Source organism: Denticeps clupeoides, chromosome 13 (assembly GCF_900700375.1).
Source record: "Denticeps clupeoides chromosome 13, fDenClu1.1, whole genome shotgun sequence".
NCBI lineage: Eukaryota > Metazoa > Chordata > Actinopteri > Clupeiformes > Denticipitidae > Denticeps > Denticeps clupeoides.
Genome location: NC_041719.1, coordinates 13,986,339 through 14,006,500, shown reverse-complemented (window position 1 = coordinate 14,006,500; position 20,162 = coordinate 13,986,339). Strand labels below are relative to the sequence as shown.

Below are 20,162 nucleotides of genomic sequence, written 5' to 3'. Positions count from 1 at the left end.
TTTTTGTGACCAGATTTATTGTAAGTTTTACTGTAGAAAGCATTTACATAATACAAAGCATAACTTTACTACAGAGAACAAGTTCCTTAATAAACATTATTGTTACATTATTAATACATGTGCTATGGAGAGATACATATGAAATATAGATATATGTCCTTTTGTTAAAGTTATATATATACAAATATTCACTGCAACAGGCACAGATAGTACAGTAATTGTTTGAAATTATACTCTCATATTAAAACACTCCACTTGCACAGCTAAAATTGTATCAGCATTAAAAAAAAAAAGAAAAAAATAATTTTGCAATTAGCAAAAGTAAGTTGCAGAGTTACCAGAGTTAATCTGCCCTGTGGACTTTAATCTGCACTGCCATCTATTGGTCGTTTTTTGAACTTGCCTTTACAGCAGATGAATATCTGGATGTGGTTGATTGGGATGAAGTGGTGACCTCTCTCTGCTCTTGTTCCCTCCTTGTTTCAACTGCAGAAGGTGTGAAGAGTAGAGATTTTTTAGGCTTCGGTAGTTGATCGAAGGAAACGTGTCTGTTTCCATCTTTCCTGATCATGCCAGACCTTTTTGCCTCTGATTCACTGTACATCCTTGATTCATATGAGGATGAGGTTAAAAGAAGAGATTTGGGGTGCCTGGGGAGATTTCTTTCTTCAGAATCACTGTCGCTTGAGCTTGTAAAATCAGGAGGTAGGATGACTGCTTTAGGCCGACTTGCTTCTGGTTCTTTTTCTTTGACTAGACTGGAAAACTCGTCCTTAATGACCGAGGCCTGTAATGAGAATTTTGAGTCTGATCTCTCTGGTAGAACATTCCGTATCTGCTCAATTTGTGGCTCATTTGCTAATGAAGTAAAAAGTAGAGATTTTGTGGGTTTGGGGAGTTTGCTCAAGTGGACGTTTCCTTTTTCAGAATCACTGTCACTTGAGCTGCTGGTATCAGGAGGAAAGATAACCGGTTTAGTTCCGCTTACCTTGCTTTCTTTTTCTACTGGCATCTCCTTTTCATAGACTGTAGAGTCTTCCTTGGTGGTGAACTGAAGAAATCGTTTAGGCTTTGGTAAGGAAAACGTGTCCCCTTTGCCCATAAAACCACTGATGTCTCCAACAACTGGAGCCTGAGCAGAAAGTCTTGAATCAGACCTCTCTCGTTCTGCATTTACAGTCTGTATTTTCTCAGTGTTTAGCCTTCTCTCATATGAAGACGAGCTAAACAGAAGTGATTTTTTGAGTTTAGGGAGTTGGCTCTTGCTTGGACTTCCTTCTTCAGAGTCACTTGAACTAATGGAATCAGGAGGGGATATTACCAATTTAGTTATACTTTCTTCAGGTTCTTTTTTCATGGATATTACTTTTTCAAGTGTTGAGTCTTCCGTGGTGGTAAACATAAGATATCTTTTAGGCTTTGGTAGTGAAAACTGGTCCCCTTTTCCCGTAAAACCACTGATGTCTCCAACAACTGGAGCCTGAGTTGAAAGTTTTGAATCTGACCTCTCTAGTTCTGGAATGACATTCTTTATTTGTTCACTTTGCAGTAGTTGTTCATTTTTTTCATTTGAAGATGAGGCAAAAAGAAGAGATTTTTGGGGTTTGGGGAGTTGGCCCAAGTTGATTAATCCATTTTCTGAATCACTGTCACTTGAGCTGCTGAAGTCAGAAGGTAAGATAACTGATTTAGTTGGACTTTCATCTAGTTCATTCTTTTTTGACATTTCTTTTTCATAGAGTGTTGGGGGTTCGGTGGTGGTGGTGGTGGTGGTGGTGAACTTCAGGTATCTTTTTGGCTTTGGAAAGGAAACTTTTGCCCCTTCTCCCACATAACCACTGATGTCTCCAATGACTGTAGCTTGAGATGAGATGGTTGAGTCTGACCTCTCCAGATCTGGCATTACTTTTTGAATTGGTTCAGTTGGTGCCCTTGGTTCATTTGAAGATGAGGTCTTTGGGAGTGGGATTAAGCCAACATTTCTTTTTTCTGAATCACTGTCACTTGAACTACTGGAATCTGATTTTGACCAATTTCCTTTTGATTTGTTTTCTTTTGTCCTTTCCTTTTCATAGAGTGTAGAATCTTCCTTGGTGGTGAACATAATGTAGCTTTTTGGCTTTGGTATTGAAAACTGGTCCCCCTTTCCCATAAAACGACTGATGTCTCCAACAACTGGGACTTGAGCTGAAAGACTTGACTCTGACCTTTCTAGCTCTGGCATTACATTCTGCTTTTCTTCAATCTGCACTCTTAACTCATTAGAAGGGGAGATTAAAAGAAGAGATTCTTTTTGGGGTTGGGATTTTGGTAGTTGGATCAAGCAAACATTTCTTTCTTCTGAATCGCTCTCACTTGAGCTACTGGAATCTGGAGGTAAAACAACTGATTTAACCAAATTGTCCTCCTGGTTTTTTTCTTTTGGTATTTCCTTTTTATAGAGTGGAGAGTCTTCCTTGGTGGTGAACATGAGATATCGTTTTGGCTTTGGTATGGAAAACTGGTCCCTTTTTCCTCTAAAACCACTCACGTCTCCAATAACTGTGACTTCAGCTGAGACACTCGAGTCTGACCTTTCTAGCTCTCTAACTGGCATTACATTCTGTATTTCTTTAGTCTGAATCTTTATCTCCTTTGAAGAGGATGTAAAAAGAAGAGGGTCTTTTGGGGGTTGGAGTTTGGAGAGTTGGCTCAAGTGACCATTTTCAGCTTCTGCATCACTGTTACTTGAACTGCTGGAATCAGATGATGAGATGATTGATTTAGACAAACTTTCCTCTGTTTCTTTTACTTTTGACATTTCCTTTTCATAAAGTGTAGAGTCTTCCTTGGTGTTGAACATAAGATATTGTTTTGGCCTTGGTATGGAAAACTGGCCGCTTTTTCCTTTAAAACCACTGATGTCTCCAATTACCGTGATTTGAGATGAGACACTTGAATCTGACCTTTCTAGTTCTGGCATTACTTTCTGTATTTCTTCAGTTTGCACTCTTAGCTCCATTGAAGAGGACGTAAGAAGAAGAGGGGGGTCTTTTGGGGTCTTTTTTTCTTCCTGAGAATCACTGTCACTTGAGCTACTGGAGTCAGAAGATGAGATTATTGATTTAGACAAACTTTCCTCTGGTTCTTTTGCTTCTGACATTTCTTTTATATCGACTGTGGAGTCATCCTTGGTGGTGAACACAAGATATCGCTTTGGCTTTGGTAAAGAAAACTGTTCTCCTTTTCCCATAAAACCACTGATGTCTCCAATGACTGGGGCTTGATGTTGGCCACTTGAATCTGTCTGCTCAAGTTTTTCACTCTGTGTTCTTGAGACTGTTGAAGCAGTAAATTGAAGAGATCTTTTGGTCATTGGTAGCTGTTCAAAGGTCAAGCTCCCTTCTCCTTTTGTCTGACATGAGCCACTTAAATCAAACACATCTGACCAGCCAGTCTCCTCCTTCAAACTCCCAGTTCTTTCGACATCATCTGTACTGCTTGCGGTGTTGTCGAAGGGAATATGAAGGACTCTCTCTGAATTTTTGTTTGACATACCCCTTGTAACACTTGTGTCAGAGATATCTATTACAGTGTCCGCAAGACTGAAGGCAGAGTTGTATAAGGGTGGATCTTCATAGTCAGTGGAACTACTGGTGGTCAGCAAATGCGAATGTGTTAAATTGCCTGTATAAACTGGAACCAGTCTCTGTCTATATACAGGATGAACATTATATTTCTTAGGCTCTTCTTCAGCTTTATTGCTGGGGTGGAGTTTACCAGGGCGTTTGAAAGGAATAGGATTGAATGGTAAATTCAACTTTTTCTTACTTTCAGAAAACACCTCTTGGAATGTCATCTGATCAGTGGCATCATCTTGAATGAAAGTCAACTGAATATCATCTGGCTCTAAGATTATTGTATCTAGTCTTGGTCTCGAAGTGTAAATATCTTGCTCTGAAGAGCCAGACGTGTCATATTTGAGGGATATTTCAGTCTCTGTTTTCATCGTCTCTGTATGTTCTGTTGCATCCTCACTGTCACTGGAGCTCGAAGACCTTGACAAATCAGAAAAATCAGACTTTACATTGCGTTCAATTTTGCAGATTTCAGATTCTGCCTGAACTCCACTCTCGCTTCTTGGCTCCTTGGGCATTTCCACTGGAAGGTTCACACCAGTGCTTGATAGATCATGACTACTCGTCAGTGTTGTTTCATCAGTGAATGAAAAACTCTCTCCACTGTCAGCATCAGAGAGGTTTCTGTTGTCTGCATTCTGTTCTATTATCTGGGCAGCCCAGTCAGCAAATGGCTCTGAAGAAAATATAGGAATGGCCACTGGTTTTAACTCTGAACTTAAGCTAGTGTGTTGAAGCTTCTCAGTGGTAACTTTGTGCTTCACCAAACTCAGACCTGTGATATTTTCTACCTCTGACTTATTCCCATTTATCTGTGTTGGTTTTGCATCCTGACTGGATATCGGTAGCATCTCCTTTTCTGAGTCAGATGATGATGATGATGATGATGATGAACTGCTATCATCTTCCCTTATGGGCTCCTCTGGATCAGGAATGTTTTCAAACTCCATTACTTTGTCAACTGTACGATGCTCATCTGGTCTGACATTCTCAACCTGAATTGAAATATGATTTGTGCTTGTTGAGCTTCTTTTGACATTCTCATATGTAACTTCATCACCACTGTTCTCTTCTATTGCCTCTTGATCCTCCAGAACTGTGACATAGTTGTCATCATTAGTGTGTGTGACCTCAGCAAATGTAACTCTCTGACCATCTCTTGCTTCCAACTCTGCATCCTCTGACACAGAAAATCCTTTATTAAAATATGTGGGTGGGTCCATGTTGGTCATAGATTGACTGCCAAGAGATGGAGTTCTGCTGGAGGGGCTTCTTTTCAAGTGAATCTTGTACCATAAAGCATCCAGTAATGGTCTGAGTACAACACCAAGAATAAATGCAACAATGAAGGTGATGATGACTGACAGACAGACAGCCAGGATGAAGTCAGAATCAGAATAGGCCCGAGATAAACTCCTCTCCCTTTCTCTGACCATGGCATGTTGTTCGGTTTGTACATTTTCAGTGGCGATTTCTCTCCTTAGCCTTTCTGTTCCTCTTTGGTGAACGTGGAGCTCAAAAATGTACACAAGTTTTTCAGGTTTCGATACACATATATATAGCCCAGCATCTTTCTTTGTGATATTGCGGATGAGCAGGGCTTGCTGAGCTCCACTTGCTTGGCCGTGAGGTGTCCACCAAAGTCCCGGAGAATCATCTGAAAAAAATAATACAATGATATTCAACTGTAGGTTATTCAATTGTTTAAACCAGTTAAACCTTTAAACCAGCCAACCACTATTTTTTTCTTTTTTTTGCCTGTGAGGTGATTAGTGAAAGTACCTTGAGTTTGCAGACTGCACAACAGCCATATCTCCATGCCTTCATCCACTGTTTTGTCCAGGTGGTGGATGCTGCCATATTTGGGTTTTGAGCAAACAAAGTCCTCTTCTCTTAGTTGCAGTAGTTCTTTCCCAGCAAATTGTGGCGGAGAATGACAGATCAAGTTTAATGTTGTGCCGGTTTCGTTCAGTCTCTTCCCCAGGTCCCATAACTCAAAATCGCACTGCCACCTGTTACTGCTTACATCCACCCGTGGCATCAGATTCAGCAGAGACAGGTGAACGGTCGGTGGGATCCTGGTTAGCAAATTGAAACTCAGATCCAGAACCTGCAAGGACCATTTTTATGTCACTGTTAGCCACCTAGTCAGATGGTATAAATAAAGCATACATCATCACGTATCTCATGGTTTGTTGAATGATGTTACCTCAAGATCATGAACATCTCTGAAGGCGAGTGGATGAATAGTGCTGATGAGGTTGTGGTGTAGATGCAGTTCCCTGATGTGAATACACCCCTGTAGGTCAGTGGAGCCTAGCGCAGTGATCTTATTATAAGACAGCTGGAGCACCAGCAGGTTTACACTTTTTCTCAAACCTGGAGAAACAGTGCAAAAAAGAGCAATATACAGTTGTATAAGGTGGTTCTGAATTATTAAAAAAAAAAAAACATGACCTCATATAAAATGGGAGGGAATCATGGAGTGACCCTGGTAATGCTAATAATGTTTTTTATAAATCATTAATCACCATATTGTGTTTTTTCCCCATTTTTTTGACAGCATGACAGAAAAGGGGATATCTGGAGCTTTATTTTATTTTTGGCATGGACAATGGTATGGACTTAAATTGCATGCCACTGAAACAACCATATAAGATGAGTATAAGAATATATATGCCAGATTCATTCATTTCTGTGATCATCAGTAGAGAAATTACACCTGTTTTTTATAATATATACATGAATTTGAATCTCACTTTATAAAATATAAGAGGGCAATGCACAGGAAACCTCTCTGCTTTTCTAGCTTGTACTTTGGATGCTGGTGAACTGAAACATTGTGGATTGTGGGTTAATTGGATAGCACCAGGGCAGATTGTGAGCAGAATAACAAATTGCAAAATGTGAAGCTGCCATCTTTACTCAGATCTTGACTCAGATGATCCTACCCGACCATTTTTTTTGACTGTACACAATTTAATAAGGACAGTTTTACATAACACTGAAACCATTCCTGCATTTGGCTATAAGTTTAACGAGCACAGTTAAATAAATCAGCATCAATAAATGTCTACAGCTTTAGTCCTGAGTACAGTTTCTATTCTCATCATTAAAATAAGAGCAGACACCCTGTGACTGGCTGAATGAGTTAAAAGACTATAGTTCAAAGTTCACACCGTGATGAGTGACAGTTCTTTATCTAGCAAATGTGTTTAGGTATGCGGTGCATATAAAGATAAATACTTTACACTTGGAGACAAGCCATGAGGCATGGCAGAGCAGTGTCATTTTGTATTCACAATGTCTTCTGCCTGGATTTGTCATAGGACCTCTTGTTCAGTGTGAGAGATGACAGTGCAGAAAAAATAAGGACATTTTTAGAAGAAGCTAGCAAGAACAGAGAATGAGAAATAAGAGAAATGTAGTGTACAAGATGCATGTTTTAATGGACACCTGACCTTCAGGAATTTGTTGTAGCTGATTCCTTTCCGCAGCCAGCAGTTCTAAGGCAGGGGCCCACGTGAAACCGCACTCGGCAGATTTCAACCTCACTCTCATTCTCCGACACAGTGATAGGTCCTCTAAACTGTTGTGTCCCAGCCAGAGGTACAGCAAACCAACGAGTGCTCCGTCACCAGGCCATAGGGGCGGCAAGGACCGCAAAGAATTGTAGGATAAATTCAGGGCCTGGATGGTTGCTGGGATACGTAAAGGGGCTTCATGCAGATTTAGGGCAGAGCAGTTTAACAGCGACCCCGTCTCCCACAGACAGGGCACCGGGGAGGCTGAAGCATATGGAGAAAAGCGCTTTCCATGCAGGCAGATCAGCGTTGCAGAGCAGATCAGCACTTTAAATGGGTACATTACTGTCTGCCCTGAATACATCTGATCAAAAAACAAAAAAAGAATACAACGTAAATTGGTATGACAGTTATAGAATTTTAATATAAAGAATATCTTTAATATAAAGGGATGACAAACCACCGCATAAGAATGCACCAAAAGGCATTTTATGATTGTAAATATCTTAAGCGTCACAAATCACACGATTTGTCACTGAGTAGCTTTCTTAACTGAGTGTTAACTAATCTAAAAACCACTTACCTATTTGTAGATACAAGTTAGTTGTTTGTAAAGACCATGTAATCTTTCCCCAAACACACTGGCCACAGAGTACTTTAAAAGACTTTGAGACAGGAAGCTGCTTTGACTTTGACTTCTGAATGTCTGAGGTCAAAGTCTGGCGAAAGCATAGCAATATTTGAGTCACGCACATATTTATGCCTAACTATACGCCATGCCCAAGTTAATGTCTTACAGGATTTTCACAGTAACCCACGAAATGTTCAGAACCGGGCAGAACCCTCCCCTCCCATCCCCTCAATGACACATACCTTTGGTCAATGACAGTGAAACAGCTCAATCGGAGAACGGTCTTCTAGTTATAATAGTTGATATTATGTATTAATGTTTAAACTGTGTTTGTGAAAACCATGTAGTATAAATAACTGAGTGCTAGAAACATTTTTCCTTTTTAATATTTTTTTTTATTCAAAACAACTCAAAATAAATAGCACACATGTTCAATGTAAACAAAGATTAGCACTATGCTTTCCCATACATTAATCTTATCAAAATATTAAAATAAGCAAGTGATGTTTTAACATATCTCAACAAGAGATTATAATGGGCTGCTGCCCAGTAAAATAAAACTTATTTGGCACCACTGCAAAAAAATTTTGTAAAAGTGGAAACAATGCTCAACCAAATGAGAAAACAAAGCTTTGTGAAATACAGTCACAGGGGGGGCGTGTTAGGAGTGGTGATGATGAGTGGTGATTAAAACGAACCTGATAAGGACTGAAGGCAGATCAGACACTCAGAAACACACACGCACATGTAATAGTCTCTACATATAAAGACTATAACCCTTCAGTGTTATGGGTGGGACCTAATCAACTACATAATATCTAAGGTGGATATTATGCTGCCAGCAGTTATATGCATATTCACCCCACAAATACTGTTTACAAAAATAATTTGCTTATATTTTACTATTTGTTATCAGTAAAGTAGCAGAAATGTTACTCATAGATTCCCCTGCATTTGTCTCTTAAATGCTTAATATATGATGACAGTATTTATTTACTAACATGAACAGCACCTGCTATTCATTCATAGTAAAATCACTTATAATTACTTTTTACCTTTTATGTACAGTGAAGATCATTTTCATGGCAAAACAGATGCATGTGTGAGCGAGATGCTTCCACTAGAGCTATACGTGAGCAGGACAAAGGCAAGGTCTGAGTTTGTGTTAGTGAGCCACACCACACGGGTTTTCGGAGGTCTGGCAGCCCATGTTGGCGTATTTCACCTGTACTCGGAACAGGGTCCCATCCTCACACATGCAGAGCTTGTACCTCTTCATGCCTTCATCAAAATACAGGTCTCCACCAGCTGAGGAGTTTGGGATGCGAGAGGAGTTGAACATCACAGAGCCATTGAGGACAATGCTGTTCTCCTGCATAGGAGCGATCAACACAATATTAATTATTCGAGTCATTTCAAAACACTGGCAACACAAAGTGATCAATGCAACTTAACAGGAGTAAACTATTTTATAAAACAAATTTAAAATCCAAACTAGGAGGTGCATCTGTACAGTTACACATGCACTTTTCCTGTCTGTCTTGTTGGTTTATAAAGAAGCAGTTTATTATAGGGTGGTAGTAGCCTAGTGGGTAACACAGAAGCCAGAAGACCCGGGTTCGAATCCCACTTACTGCCATTGTGTCCCTGAGCAAGACACTTAACCCTAAGTTGCTCCAGGGGGACTGTCCCTGTAACTACTGATTGTAAGTCGCTCTGGATAAGGGCGTCTGAAAGTTGCCAGAGAGCTGCAAGACTTTTAGAGTTCAATGATTCAGTGATTCAAAATTATGGATTTATCACTCACAGCTCTTAGCTCAATGTCTCCACCCATTCGAAACTCCACGCTTTTCCCCATAATGAACACTCCTTCATTGCCACGGATGATGGCCTTACTGTCTCCCTTGATGGTCAGGTCGGAGGACGCATTGCTGGTGATCTAAAACAGGAAAAACCCAGCCATTGGGGATACACGTGAGTGTGTTTTTTCCAAGCCCGGGTAAATGGGGAGTGTTGCATCAGAAAGGGCAGCCCACATAAAACTTAACAAAATAAAATGTAATAAAAAAGTTAAAAAGAGAATCAATTATGCAGACAGTCAGACTGGTTGATCTGCTGTGGTGAACCCTTATGGGATCAGTGCTAAGAAACATTTTTTGAAAAATTGCGATGCACAAACCCTTTCTGTGGATGCTTTCCTGACGTTGAGCACCTTGACACCTTTTGGCAAGTTAAACTCGTGGTTTTCAAAATCTGTGCTGAAAAAGGTTGTCTGAGTGCGGGGGTCAGTGAATGACACTCCAAGGTCACTGGTGATGGACGTCTTCTCCTTCTCCACGCTCAGCTTGGTGGAGCCCTGCTGAAACACCACCTACAACAAATCACAACACACAGGCCTCTAACCATGAAGCAAAATTTTTACAGTTCGCTCTGGACAACAGCGTCTGCCAAATGCCTTTACTAGCTCTCCACATGACATCACAGCTTTACAGCAATAAATATGAGTGTATGACAGATAAATGATATTATTCATGTTTTATTGCAGAGATTATCTTGATTTATTGCCTTAATTAAAGTCCACCTAATGCCATGAGAATGTGCCATGAATAAGCTCTGTTATCTAAAGCTCTTTTATTTGCTCTCTCAGTTGATCAATACATTAGTATTTGCTCATAGTAGCAGCTTAAGGGGTTTGGTTAGTGGTGTGTATTGGCAAGGATCTCATGATGCCAAACGTATCACAAGATGGGTCAAGATACGATTATATCACAATATATTGTGAAACTGTACATATTGGAATATCCTACAGTTCACTGAAAATGTAAAAACAGAGATGAAATACAAGATGCTGTTAACGCTGCGTCATGTTTTGTGATTTCACTCTGCCAGGCAGTAAGGTACCCAGCCATACAGCACCATCTACAGGAGTGGAGGTTGTAGAAGCACACTGATTCTCTGAATGTATACACACACACACACACACACAGGGTGGGCCATCTAATGGATACACCTTAATAAAATGGGAATGGTTGGTGACATTGAACACTTTAAATTCATATAAATGAACATTTTATATTTGAACATTTTAAATTTGAACATTTTATAAGTGGTCAGAAATGTGTAAATAACTCATGAAAGAATAGTTACGTTAAAAGCACACCATTGTTTTTCTTGTGAAATTACCAATAAATTTGATGTGTCACAAGAGCCTCTTTCTATTGAAAAAACTAAAGTTGGACCCAAGATGTCCAACTTCAAAATGGCCACTATGGTCACCACCCATCTTGAAAAGTTTGCCCCCTCACATATACTAATGTATATATATATATATATATAGTTTTTTATGTCCTTGTATCGATATCAATACAATATCACAATGTACAATAATTTACAATAATAATGATTTATGGAAAACTGACCGGGTTATTGTTGCCAGTGATTACCAGATCTTGGTCCTTTCTTCCTCCTACTGTGCTCTTGTGCAGTGGATGGACCACGCCCATATCAGCTTTCTGTTTAAACCTCAGCAAACCGCTATCATGAAACTCCATACTGTCACAGCCATTGGGGCCAATCCGAATGACTGTCCAGATGACAAGAGTAATCTGCGAAAAAGGGAAGGAGTGAGATTGTGCACTTTTTATACACATGACAAAGAGCCGGATATGTTAATACCTAAACTGACACTCACTATGAGGTTGATGAGCGCCAGGAGGAAGAGTAGGATGATGAGAAACACAGCCATGTTCCCCTTTCTACCCCTCAGTCCAGTCTTGTGCAGCCTCTCCTCTTCAATCGGGACATAGCCTGCCTTAAAGTTGCTGTTGTGCTCCTTGTTGGTGGTTCGACGCTCGATGGCCTTTTCCCTCATGGACCTCTTAACTGGCCCATTGGAGCTCTCCTTAAGGATACAGCATAGGATAAACTTCATGTAAACTTCATGTAAACATCTCTCCATAAGAGAGCAATTGGTTGGTTGCTACAGGTTAGAGGCTGGTTGAGTTGGTGAATAACTCATAAGCAACAACTCCTCAAACTGGTGGCATTCTTTTTATACTAGTATACACTGCCTGTTCCCTGCAAAGCATGCTGCAGTGTGTAAAGGTTCACATGATGACTGTAATATATGTAATGTAACATTCAAACATTTAGAGCCATTTTGGGAAGAAAAAAAAAATACACAAAACGAATAGAAAATGAACAGTCATTGGCAAACTTGGAACTAATGATGTATTAAAAACCTCATATCAACTAGTGTGAATCTGGCCAGTTTTATTGCTTCTTTAATTCAGTGCAACTGTTTTACTTTACTAGATTTCAATAAATGGCATTTCGCTAAACGGCTACAGCCGTATTTGTACGAGAGATATTTTGAGAACATGTGTCAGGAGAACCAGAGTCTATTTAAGCGCCTGTCGCTGCATTTCTCCCGTGAAGGAGCCCGTCCGTCAACTAAAACATGACTACAATTAAATTACACGCGCAGCTCTTTTCGAATACAAAACATACATTGAATAAATTAATTTTTCTAGTAATAATAATAATAAAAGCATGCAGCGGGCGTCTTCAGCATGTTTGGCGGGCGAGAGCAAGCGAGGCAGACGCGCTATAAATAAGCGGACCCGTTTTTTCCATATAGGCGCTGCGCGCCACGGCCGCGTTCCTGCGCACGGAGCCCGGGCGTAAAAACCCCCACGAGGTTCGGCGAGCAAGGCCGCGCTGGACGGTGAATAAAATCATTAGGGCCTGCGTAAGAGTGATAAATAATCGTTCGGCTTTCAAAACAGACCTGCTCGGACGCCATGTTCACCCTCCCTCTCTCCTCAGCGTCTGACAGCGACCGCTGGAGCGGACCATTCTGTAAACCCCCCACACGGGCAGAAAAACAGGCTGCGAGTCGGAAACGACGTATTTATACAGATGGAAACGATACTATCATCCTTACATTGCTTTACGAAAAAGAAAAGTTAATGCGCACGTCTCAGGGGAATGGACATAAAAAGAATCGTCTCACGTAGCGGGAATGGTCCATTCCGGGACAAAATGGGCGGGGCCGGGCAGCGCCGGCGTCGGGAATAGTGCTGGAAGAGACATTGATATTCCATTCACATAATCCCACATCGACACGAGTCTCATCCATCCAATGCAAAACACGCAATTAAATACACAGATTATTTTTACTTGTTAGATCGTCGAGAGTGGGATTATGCTAAAGTCATTATGCACGAATAAATACATTAAAACGAATGATGTGTTATCCTCATCTGATACCTTTCTCACGTGTCGTTTGCATCTCCCGATCCAGATCGCTGCGTAAAGACTCGTAAACGGACGACAGTGGAGGGGGGTGCGTCGTTGCCACAACTGAACCGGGCCTTGGCGACGCCCGGGCGGGTATAAAAGCGCGCAGATTAACGCCCCGGAGCCTTTCGCTGCGGGATTAGGGTCTGCGCCCCGGTGGACATGGCGGACACGCTGAGAAGGCTGGTGAATACGTCCTCGTTCGGACTTCTGCAGCAGAAATTAGAGGCCTGGCACAAGGACTACCATGTAAGTTGAGTGATGAATGATTCAGGAGATGTTAGACCTCAACGAAAGCCGTGCAGATAATGAATCTTCACTAGTTCGTAAAAACGCCCCATGAAATTTTTACTTCACTACGGGTTCACAAGATCGCAGACTTTCTACAATTAAAGAAAAATAATTAATAATTTCGGATGCATTGACTTGGGATGAACCAGTGTCAGACCTTTAAAATAGTATTCAATCGCCTGAATGAAGTACTTGTTTTTCAGATCTCAGCATTACTCTGGCATTTGCTGGTTTTTATAGTATTGCTCTTTTTTTGGACCGCAAAGTTTGGTTACTACAGACGCCCGTCGTCAAGGTGACGACGCTGCTGTGAACATTTCCGGTCGTGCAGTGGGCGTATTCCAAGCCATCCGATTATTGCACAGAAGATATAATCCAGCCGTCCACAGTGCAAAGATGCACTGACAATTTTGTTGAAAAGCAACGATTTAGTCAATCTTGCTAGGTCTGTTTATTTTAGGTTGCATGTCACATTGTCACCATAAAATGTAGCCCAATTAACAAATAGTTACAAAAATAATTAAAGAATTACAACAAATATAACATTTTATCCAAACTTTATGCAGAGCTGAGAAAACCCGCCTGAAATGTGTGTGCCATTTGCATGATCAGTTCAAGCAACATGAGTCCAGAATAGAAGAACGTATTAATTAATTAATTAATTAATTAAGAAAACAGCACCTGCTTAAGCATCCCATTTAGTGAAATGGATTTATTCAATAATTTAACTCACTGTGTGGTGGGTGTGGTGTGAAAAAAGAAAAAGTGTGTAACATTTATGCAGCTAAAGAGTGGAGAATGGAGGTGGGCTAAGTAACTTATAATCATCTCATGCATTTACATTTACATTTACAGCATTTATCAGATGCCCTTATCCAGAGCGACTTACAATCAGTAGTTACAGGGACAGTCCCCCCTGGAGCAACTTAGGGTTAAGCGTCTTGCTCAATGGTAGTGGGATTTGAACCTGGGTCTTCTGGCTCATAGGCTACTACCACCCTCCTATAATATTGCTCATGGGTCGTGAGCAATATTTCACAAAAAATGTTCCACCCATGGAACAAAAACTCTGACTTCTCTCTCTCTTTCTCTGTCAAAGGTTTCCTCATGTGATCAGAATTTGAATCGATGTTGTGAACTGGTAGAATTAACTTCAAAAATACAGGGCCAGTTGTTTGCCATCCTCAACATCACTGCTAAAGAAGGTAACATCTGCTAGAACGTGTTTATTCCCATGCTTCCTACGGAAGAATGTAGAAATTAAAATGTTGCCCTGTTTCTACAAGGTGGCCATTATGCTGGTGTTGAAACGCTCAAAACAAGGCTGCTGCCATGGCTCTGCACCAGCTTCACCATGACATCGTCCTCCGTCTCCACAGACACCAGCTTAAATCTCATTCAGGTGATGCTGCTGCATTCTAATCCGTGTATGCCAATGTCTCACATATCTTGGCATTCCGTCTCCCTGGCTGGACTGCTTTATCTTGATCATTCTCACATGTTATTATGAGTATAAATGCATCTTTGCCCTGTCCCGTCCTCATTCAGGTGTTTTCAACCTGTTTGGTGTGTGGGCCCGTGTGCCCCATTTATTTAATTAATGCCCCATATTTGTGATCCTGCCAAACATTCCTGACATAATGTTTCCTATTCAGGAAATTCCAAGTTCAGTTCCCATTAATATTTTGTTGCAGAGAGAGATTTGTGATTTAAGAAACCACCTTTGTAAGACATTGCATTGGCTCAGTTTTTGAGCATGTCCATCTCTTTGTATGAGTGAACTGAAACTACATGGGGGGGCATGTGCATAATGCCAGTGGTGTGCATTGTGTGTTTTATCAGGACTCTATGGAGAAGGACAGGAGGATCCGAGAGCTTTCTGCCTCTCATGAGACTGACATGCAGAAGATGGAGAGTGAGCTCTGCTCAACACGTCTACAGCTGAACTCAGTCAAACAGGAGTCAGTTTTCCATCACATTACATCTCATCACAGCATGTCAACAATGGTTCTGTCAGAGTTTGCTTAGTGTTGACAAGAACACCGTATTGGCTTCAGTTTTTTTTTTCTGTATAAATTTAGGACTGTTTAAACTGCTGTTGACACATTTAACCTGTATGTATTGCTTGTTTCAGGTTGGCTGATGCTCAGCTAGAGCTAGGAGACACGAAAAACAAATCAGCAACAACGCTCCTGGCCACCGAGGATGAAATCTTACAGCTAAAAGCAGAGTGAGTTGGATTCCAGCTGCAGAATGCCTTCCTTACATCCCAATCAAACAATATCTCTAGAGCAATTTGTGCCCAAATGTTAACATGGATAGATCTGACTAAAGGTCAAAGGTTATGGTTGTGCCTTGGTTATTCCTATCTGGCTTACTCAGTATGAAATTGTGCTATAATTGAGTTTTGTCAAGGACAGGGTCACTTGTGGTTGTCTACTGGCTGGACAGTTATCTGAAACAGCTATTCATACTGCTGTGTGTGTACACAGTTCTTGTGTATGAAAATGTCTACAGTGAAAGAACATAAGCCAGTTATCATGCTGTCAGTGGAGAGCATCGGTAACGTAGTTCAGCGCAGTAATTCAGCATGTTTGCATGTGTGTAAGGCTGCGTGCTGCGTATGACAAGGTGGACATGTACAAACAAAAGCTGGATGTGCTGGATGACTACGAGCGGCAGCTACGGCTTTTAAGAGATGAGGTTTCCTTTCTCACTGCCGAGAAGACAATGCTGCGGGAGAGGTGGGTATTTGTGCAATACACACACACACACACAAACAGCAGAAAAAGATTTTCAGATTACAATTACGAAGGTGAAAATTAAAACCACCCGTGTACAATCCAACTAATTATCCATCACTTGTCCCTTCATACAGGCTGGCGAGGAGTCGCTCCCCAAGCCCTATTCCTCGACGCAGTCGCTCCAGCAGTCCAGTGAGGACTGATTCTCCCACTCGTGCTCAGCTCACCAGCTCCTCCCGCCACGCCCGCTTGGTGTCGTGCTTTAGCGACCTGTACGCCACGGAGCGCCTGGAGGCCCAGAGCCTGCTACGCCGCTATATAGACGATCTGGAGACCGTTCAGAGAATCATCTTCATTGCAGTAGTGGTACGCTTCAATTATCATCCCATGTTAATACCTAGGTAACGCAAGGATTCAATAACAGGACATTAGACCTTAGTTTTTTTATTTCTTACTAATTGACTGTCATGTGTAATGGACATATTCAACAGGAATCATTCCAGGCTGCTAAAATGGCATACCGGCAGTTTAAGTTACGTGTGAGGAAGACACTGTCCTCCACCCACATTGGTCCAGAAAGTCTGGAGGATGCTGTGGTGGACTATGCTGTCAGAAACTTGGACTTGTATGATGTACAGACTAGCATTAATGTATGTATCCCAAGCCAGTACCTGTGTTGGATTAAATTGTCACTTAAATGTTTATCATAAATGTAAAAAAAAAAAATGCAGACTATGTCTAAAAACATAGTTGTAGACATAGTAGAACTTAATAGTGTTTATTAAATAGTTTCAGGTCAGTCTTATATCTGCAAACCTTTCTGATTATATGTGTCACATGTGTTTCTCAGTAAATCTATGATGTAGTATCATTCATTAAACAGTTTACATTTAGGGTAGACTATCTATTTAGCACAAAGCTACTTAGGAAATATGTATTACGTACGATGACAAAGTAATAATCCCATTACTGACCATTTGAAATAATAACATTGGATTCTTCGTATATACTTCACAGCCTGAATTATGTCATATGACTTGGTAGCACTTGGTAGATGAATTGCATGTTAGTCAAGATAAAAACACTCATTTACCACTCATAGATTTCTCCTTCGCAATGTCTCATGTTTCAGATGCATAACTTGTGCCTTCTGGTCCTGCAGGATGTGATCAATGCCATGAATGTGAATCCACGCATTTCCTTCCCTCCAGAGGTGGACTTTATGCTCATCAGTGGCTTCATCAAGGAAACTTGCAAAGTGGCCTTTGCCATGCAGACACTAGACCCAGCGCTTGACCTGGCCTTCAGCACTGATGGAGAGCTTTACAGTGAAACCAAGTTAGTAGATAAAACAAACGAGTGTCGCAGAGAGTTCATTTTCAGACAAGCGCAACTTCTCAACTCCCACCCCTCCCAGGTACCGCCGGAGCTATGACTCAGAGTTCACCGCCCCTCTGGTGGCGTACCACGTGTGGCCGGCCCTGGTGGAGGACGATGCCATCATTATGAAGGGCGAGGCTGTGACCAGGAGGGGTGCTCTGGTAATTTCTGCAGCTTGTCAGAGGGATTTAATAGGGGTATAGTTTACATGACCCGCTTGTTTACGCCTTTGATCTCTTGTTGCAGTGGAGGAGTCAGAGCCGCAGCTCCAGTCCTGTTCGATCCCGCTCTGGAAGCCCGTCACGGACTCTTGTGAGTTTTTATAATGACTGAGTCCCTCAGCAGGGGCAGCCTTGGAACTGCGTAATAACTCATATACACAGAAGTCTCACTCCCCAAAACATAACATTTTTAAATGCATAGAAATGGAAATAATTCTGCAATATTAATTTAGACTCCCAAAACAATAGTTAATACTCCCAACATACATTTCTTATGGGAGTACTCTGTTCTGTCAGTTGAATGACAAATGCTTTATCTTGATTGCTTTTGTAGATAATATACCTCTACCCACACCTGTTGCTTCACCTACTTTATGCTCATAGTTTACAGTTGTATAGCTGGAGTGTATCTAACTCAGTCCAGGCTGTAGCTCACTTGTGTTGTGCATAATTCAATCACTGCCCCATTCATCTGTGATCAGTTTCTGACCATTTTTTCACCGTGCTGGGATGAATGGTCCAGGAACAGTTGCACTGGTTGAGTTTTTACATACCCAATGACCAACACGAGCAAGAGTAGGAGAGTTCTGCACAAATCAGCTGTACCTATTTGTTACCAGTGCTGTTAGATTCTATAGAAATTATACATTTAATATTTATGACACCACAGAAAAAGCAGATTTGAGTGAAATCTCTCTCTGTCTTCAGCAGGTGTCCAGCCGTAGCCATAGCTCTTCACCTGCACGCCGCTCCGTCAGTCGCCTGTGATTAATGAGCTTTGGCCTCTCTCCCTTCCCTTCTGCCTTACCTCTGTATGTTTATCAGAATTATTATTGTGATCACTGTTTGCTGAAATCAAGTCTTCAGGAGCCTCATCAACAAAGTGCAAAATGTAACAAAACGTTCAGGGTGCTAAGGTAATTTTTTGTGGTTTATTATGTTTTTGGACATTTATGAATTAAATATTGTTTTTTGTGGTGGGGCCACCATTTAGCTTCTTAAAACCTGCACAGTATCACTTTCTGAAGTAGTTCAAGTACATTTTATTCTTGACATTCCTTTATTAGAATCCCAGCTAACCAGCTACTGAATTAAATTTTTGTTTACGTACATACATTAATCGGCCACAACATTTAAACCACCATATGATTCAATGAGATTTGTGGGACAATTGCCCTGCTTTTGTAAATGCTTGCACCCAGTTGTCTAGTATCACAATTTGGTGCATTTTTACATTTGCAATTCTTTTCCTGTTTCAAGAACTGTGACAGGTGCCATTGAAATGAGATAATCAGTCTTATTCACATCACATGATGGTTTTAATGTCGTAGCTGATATTTGTTACATTCCTATTTTTATTGGCAGATCAGATTCGTTTTCTTATTCAAAGTGGTGCTAAAGCTTGGAATATGGTTTACACTATTATGTAAAATCAGCTGTAATAAATATATATTATTACTGTTTTATAGAGCTAACACATGACTTTTTAAAAAGAACTTTGAATAGACATTTTTAATCTATTTTTTATGGATCCAACTCCAATGAGTTACAAAATATTGAAAAAGCTGAAAAGCAGTCAGTATGGCTGGTGGGAAGACTTTCAAACAACTGTAAAAACTTCAAGTGTTGTAACACCAAATAAAAGATGAAATTATTAACTGTTCTCATTTTTTCTCTCAAAAATGTAAAATGCTGCTATGTTTTCAGAAACGCAATAGATATTCTGTCACTGTGCCATTAATTAAATGACAATTTTCAGACTGTCTACTAACATGTATTTTTTAGATGTAATATCAACGTCTGGCCTTTAGAGGTCACCATCATCACACAACATTAAGTAGAAAGCATCAACAGAAAGCTTGTTCTGGCCCTGTGTTTTCTTGATAGGTAAAGTGTATTATTAGTTAACATAAAATATATATTTTTAACAAGGTTCTAATTTCAGAAATATGTTGCTTCTACAGATTCATGTACTTACAACTAAGCAATATAGGGAAATAAATCTGGTGTGAATTAACTGCAGAATACACAATTTATTAAATAATAAATAGCATACAGAACTGGAATAACATTTATTTAAAAATGTCTATAGGAGTCTGTTAAGAGGTTTCACGTGTGACATGTCATTGCTCCAGTTTTAACAGTAAGCCATCCATCTATCAACCAGTCTCTGCAGTTGATGGAAACTCTAGCTAAAACAAGGAGATTTATCAAAAATGCAATTACTGGAATCAGAGATAAAGTCATGTGAATGAGTTCAAGTGGCAAAAGGACATATCTTTTTAATATTGTAAAATGATAGAGGTTAGAGAGAGGTTGAAGCAAGAGTGTGTACACACCATTCGAGGGGGTGAATTTTTTTTTTTTTTAAGTGTGTGCAAGCATGCGATTCCTTAGACTGATGATGTGTGAGTGAACATGTACAAATGAGGAAGGATTCATTAAGAAGACCC

The 20,162-nt window shown here is 40.5% G+C and overlaps 3 protein-coding genes across 10 annotated transcripts; 1 reads left to right on the top strand and 2 right to left on the bottom strand.

Annotated features, from left to right (window-relative positions):
* Positions 1 to 14: 14 nt before the first annotated feature.
* lrrc66 (leucine rich repeat containing 66) lies at positions 15 to 7,837 on the bottom strand. Of its 4 annotated transcripts, none has more exons than XM_029000826.1 (6): positions 7,725 to 7,837; positions 7,079 to 7,505; positions 5,827 to 5,996; positions 5,400 to 5,727; positions 989 to 5,274; positions 15 to 787 (listed from the first exon to the last, which is right to left on the bottom strand). In XM_029000826.1, the coding sequence occupies exons 2-6, from the start codon at positions 7,503 to 7,505 to the stop codon at positions 380 to 382; spliced, it is 5,619 nt and encodes a 1,872-aa protein (XP_028856659.1). In that variant the 5' UTR covers positions 7,725 to 7,837; the 3' UTR covers positions 15 to 379. The 4 variants fall into 4 exon arrangements, with proteins under 4 accessions (XP_028856659.1, XP_028856657.1, XP_028856660.1 ...); XM_029000825.1 differs by having other exon boundaries at positions 431 to 486; positions 579 to 5,274; XM_029000824.1 differs by having other exon boundaries at positions 15 to 5,274.
* Positions 7,838 to 8,144: 307 nt separating this feature from the next.
* sgcb (sarcoglycan, beta (dystrophin-associated glycoprotein)) lies at positions 8,145 to 13,140 on the bottom strand. Its single transcript, XM_029001878.1, has 7 exons — positions 13,044 to 13,140; positions 12,562 to 12,853; positions 11,464 to 11,673; positions 11,192 to 11,377; positions 9,952 to 10,143; positions 9,580 to 9,711; positions 8,145 to 9,144 (listed from the first exon to the last, which is right to left on the bottom strand). The coding sequence occupies exons 2-7, from the start codon at positions 12,574 to 12,576 to the stop codon at positions 8,938 to 8,940; spliced, it is 942 nt and encodes a 313-aa protein (XP_028857711.1). The 5' UTR covers positions 12,577 to 12,853; positions 13,044 to 13,140; the 3' UTR covers positions 8,145 to 8,937.
* spata18 (spermatogenesis associated 18) lies at positions 12,843 to 19,367 on the top strand. Of its 5 annotated transcripts, none has more exons than XM_029001873.1 (12): positions 12,843 to 13,322; positions 14,464 to 14,569; positions 14,651 to 14,766; positions 15,207 to 15,325; positions 15,499 to 15,594; positions 15,974 to 16,108; positions 16,243 to 16,474; positions 16,600 to 16,758; positions 17,271 to 17,446; positions 17,526 to 17,649; positions 17,735 to 17,816; positions 17,847 to 18,369. In XM_029001873.1, the coding sequence occupies exons 1-12, from the start codon at positions 13,236 to 13,238 to the stop codon at positions 17,909 to 17,911; spliced, it is 1,497 nt and encodes a 498-aa protein (XP_028857706.1). In that variant the 5' UTR covers positions 12,843 to 13,235; the 3' UTR covers positions 17,912 to 18,369. The 5 variants fall into 5 exon arrangements, with proteins under 5 accessions (XP_028857706.1, XP_028857708.1, XP_028857707.1 ...); XM_029001875.1 differs by lacking the exon at positions 17,847 to 18,369 and adding an exon at positions 18,421 to 19,367 and having other exon boundaries at positions 12,844 to 13,322; positions 17,735 to 17,800; XM_029001874.1 differs by lacking the exon at positions 17,847 to 18,369 and adding an exon at positions 18,418 to 19,367 and having other exon boundaries at positions 12,844 to 13,322; positions 17,735 to 17,800.
* Positions 19,368 to 20,162: the final 795 nt, after the last annotated feature.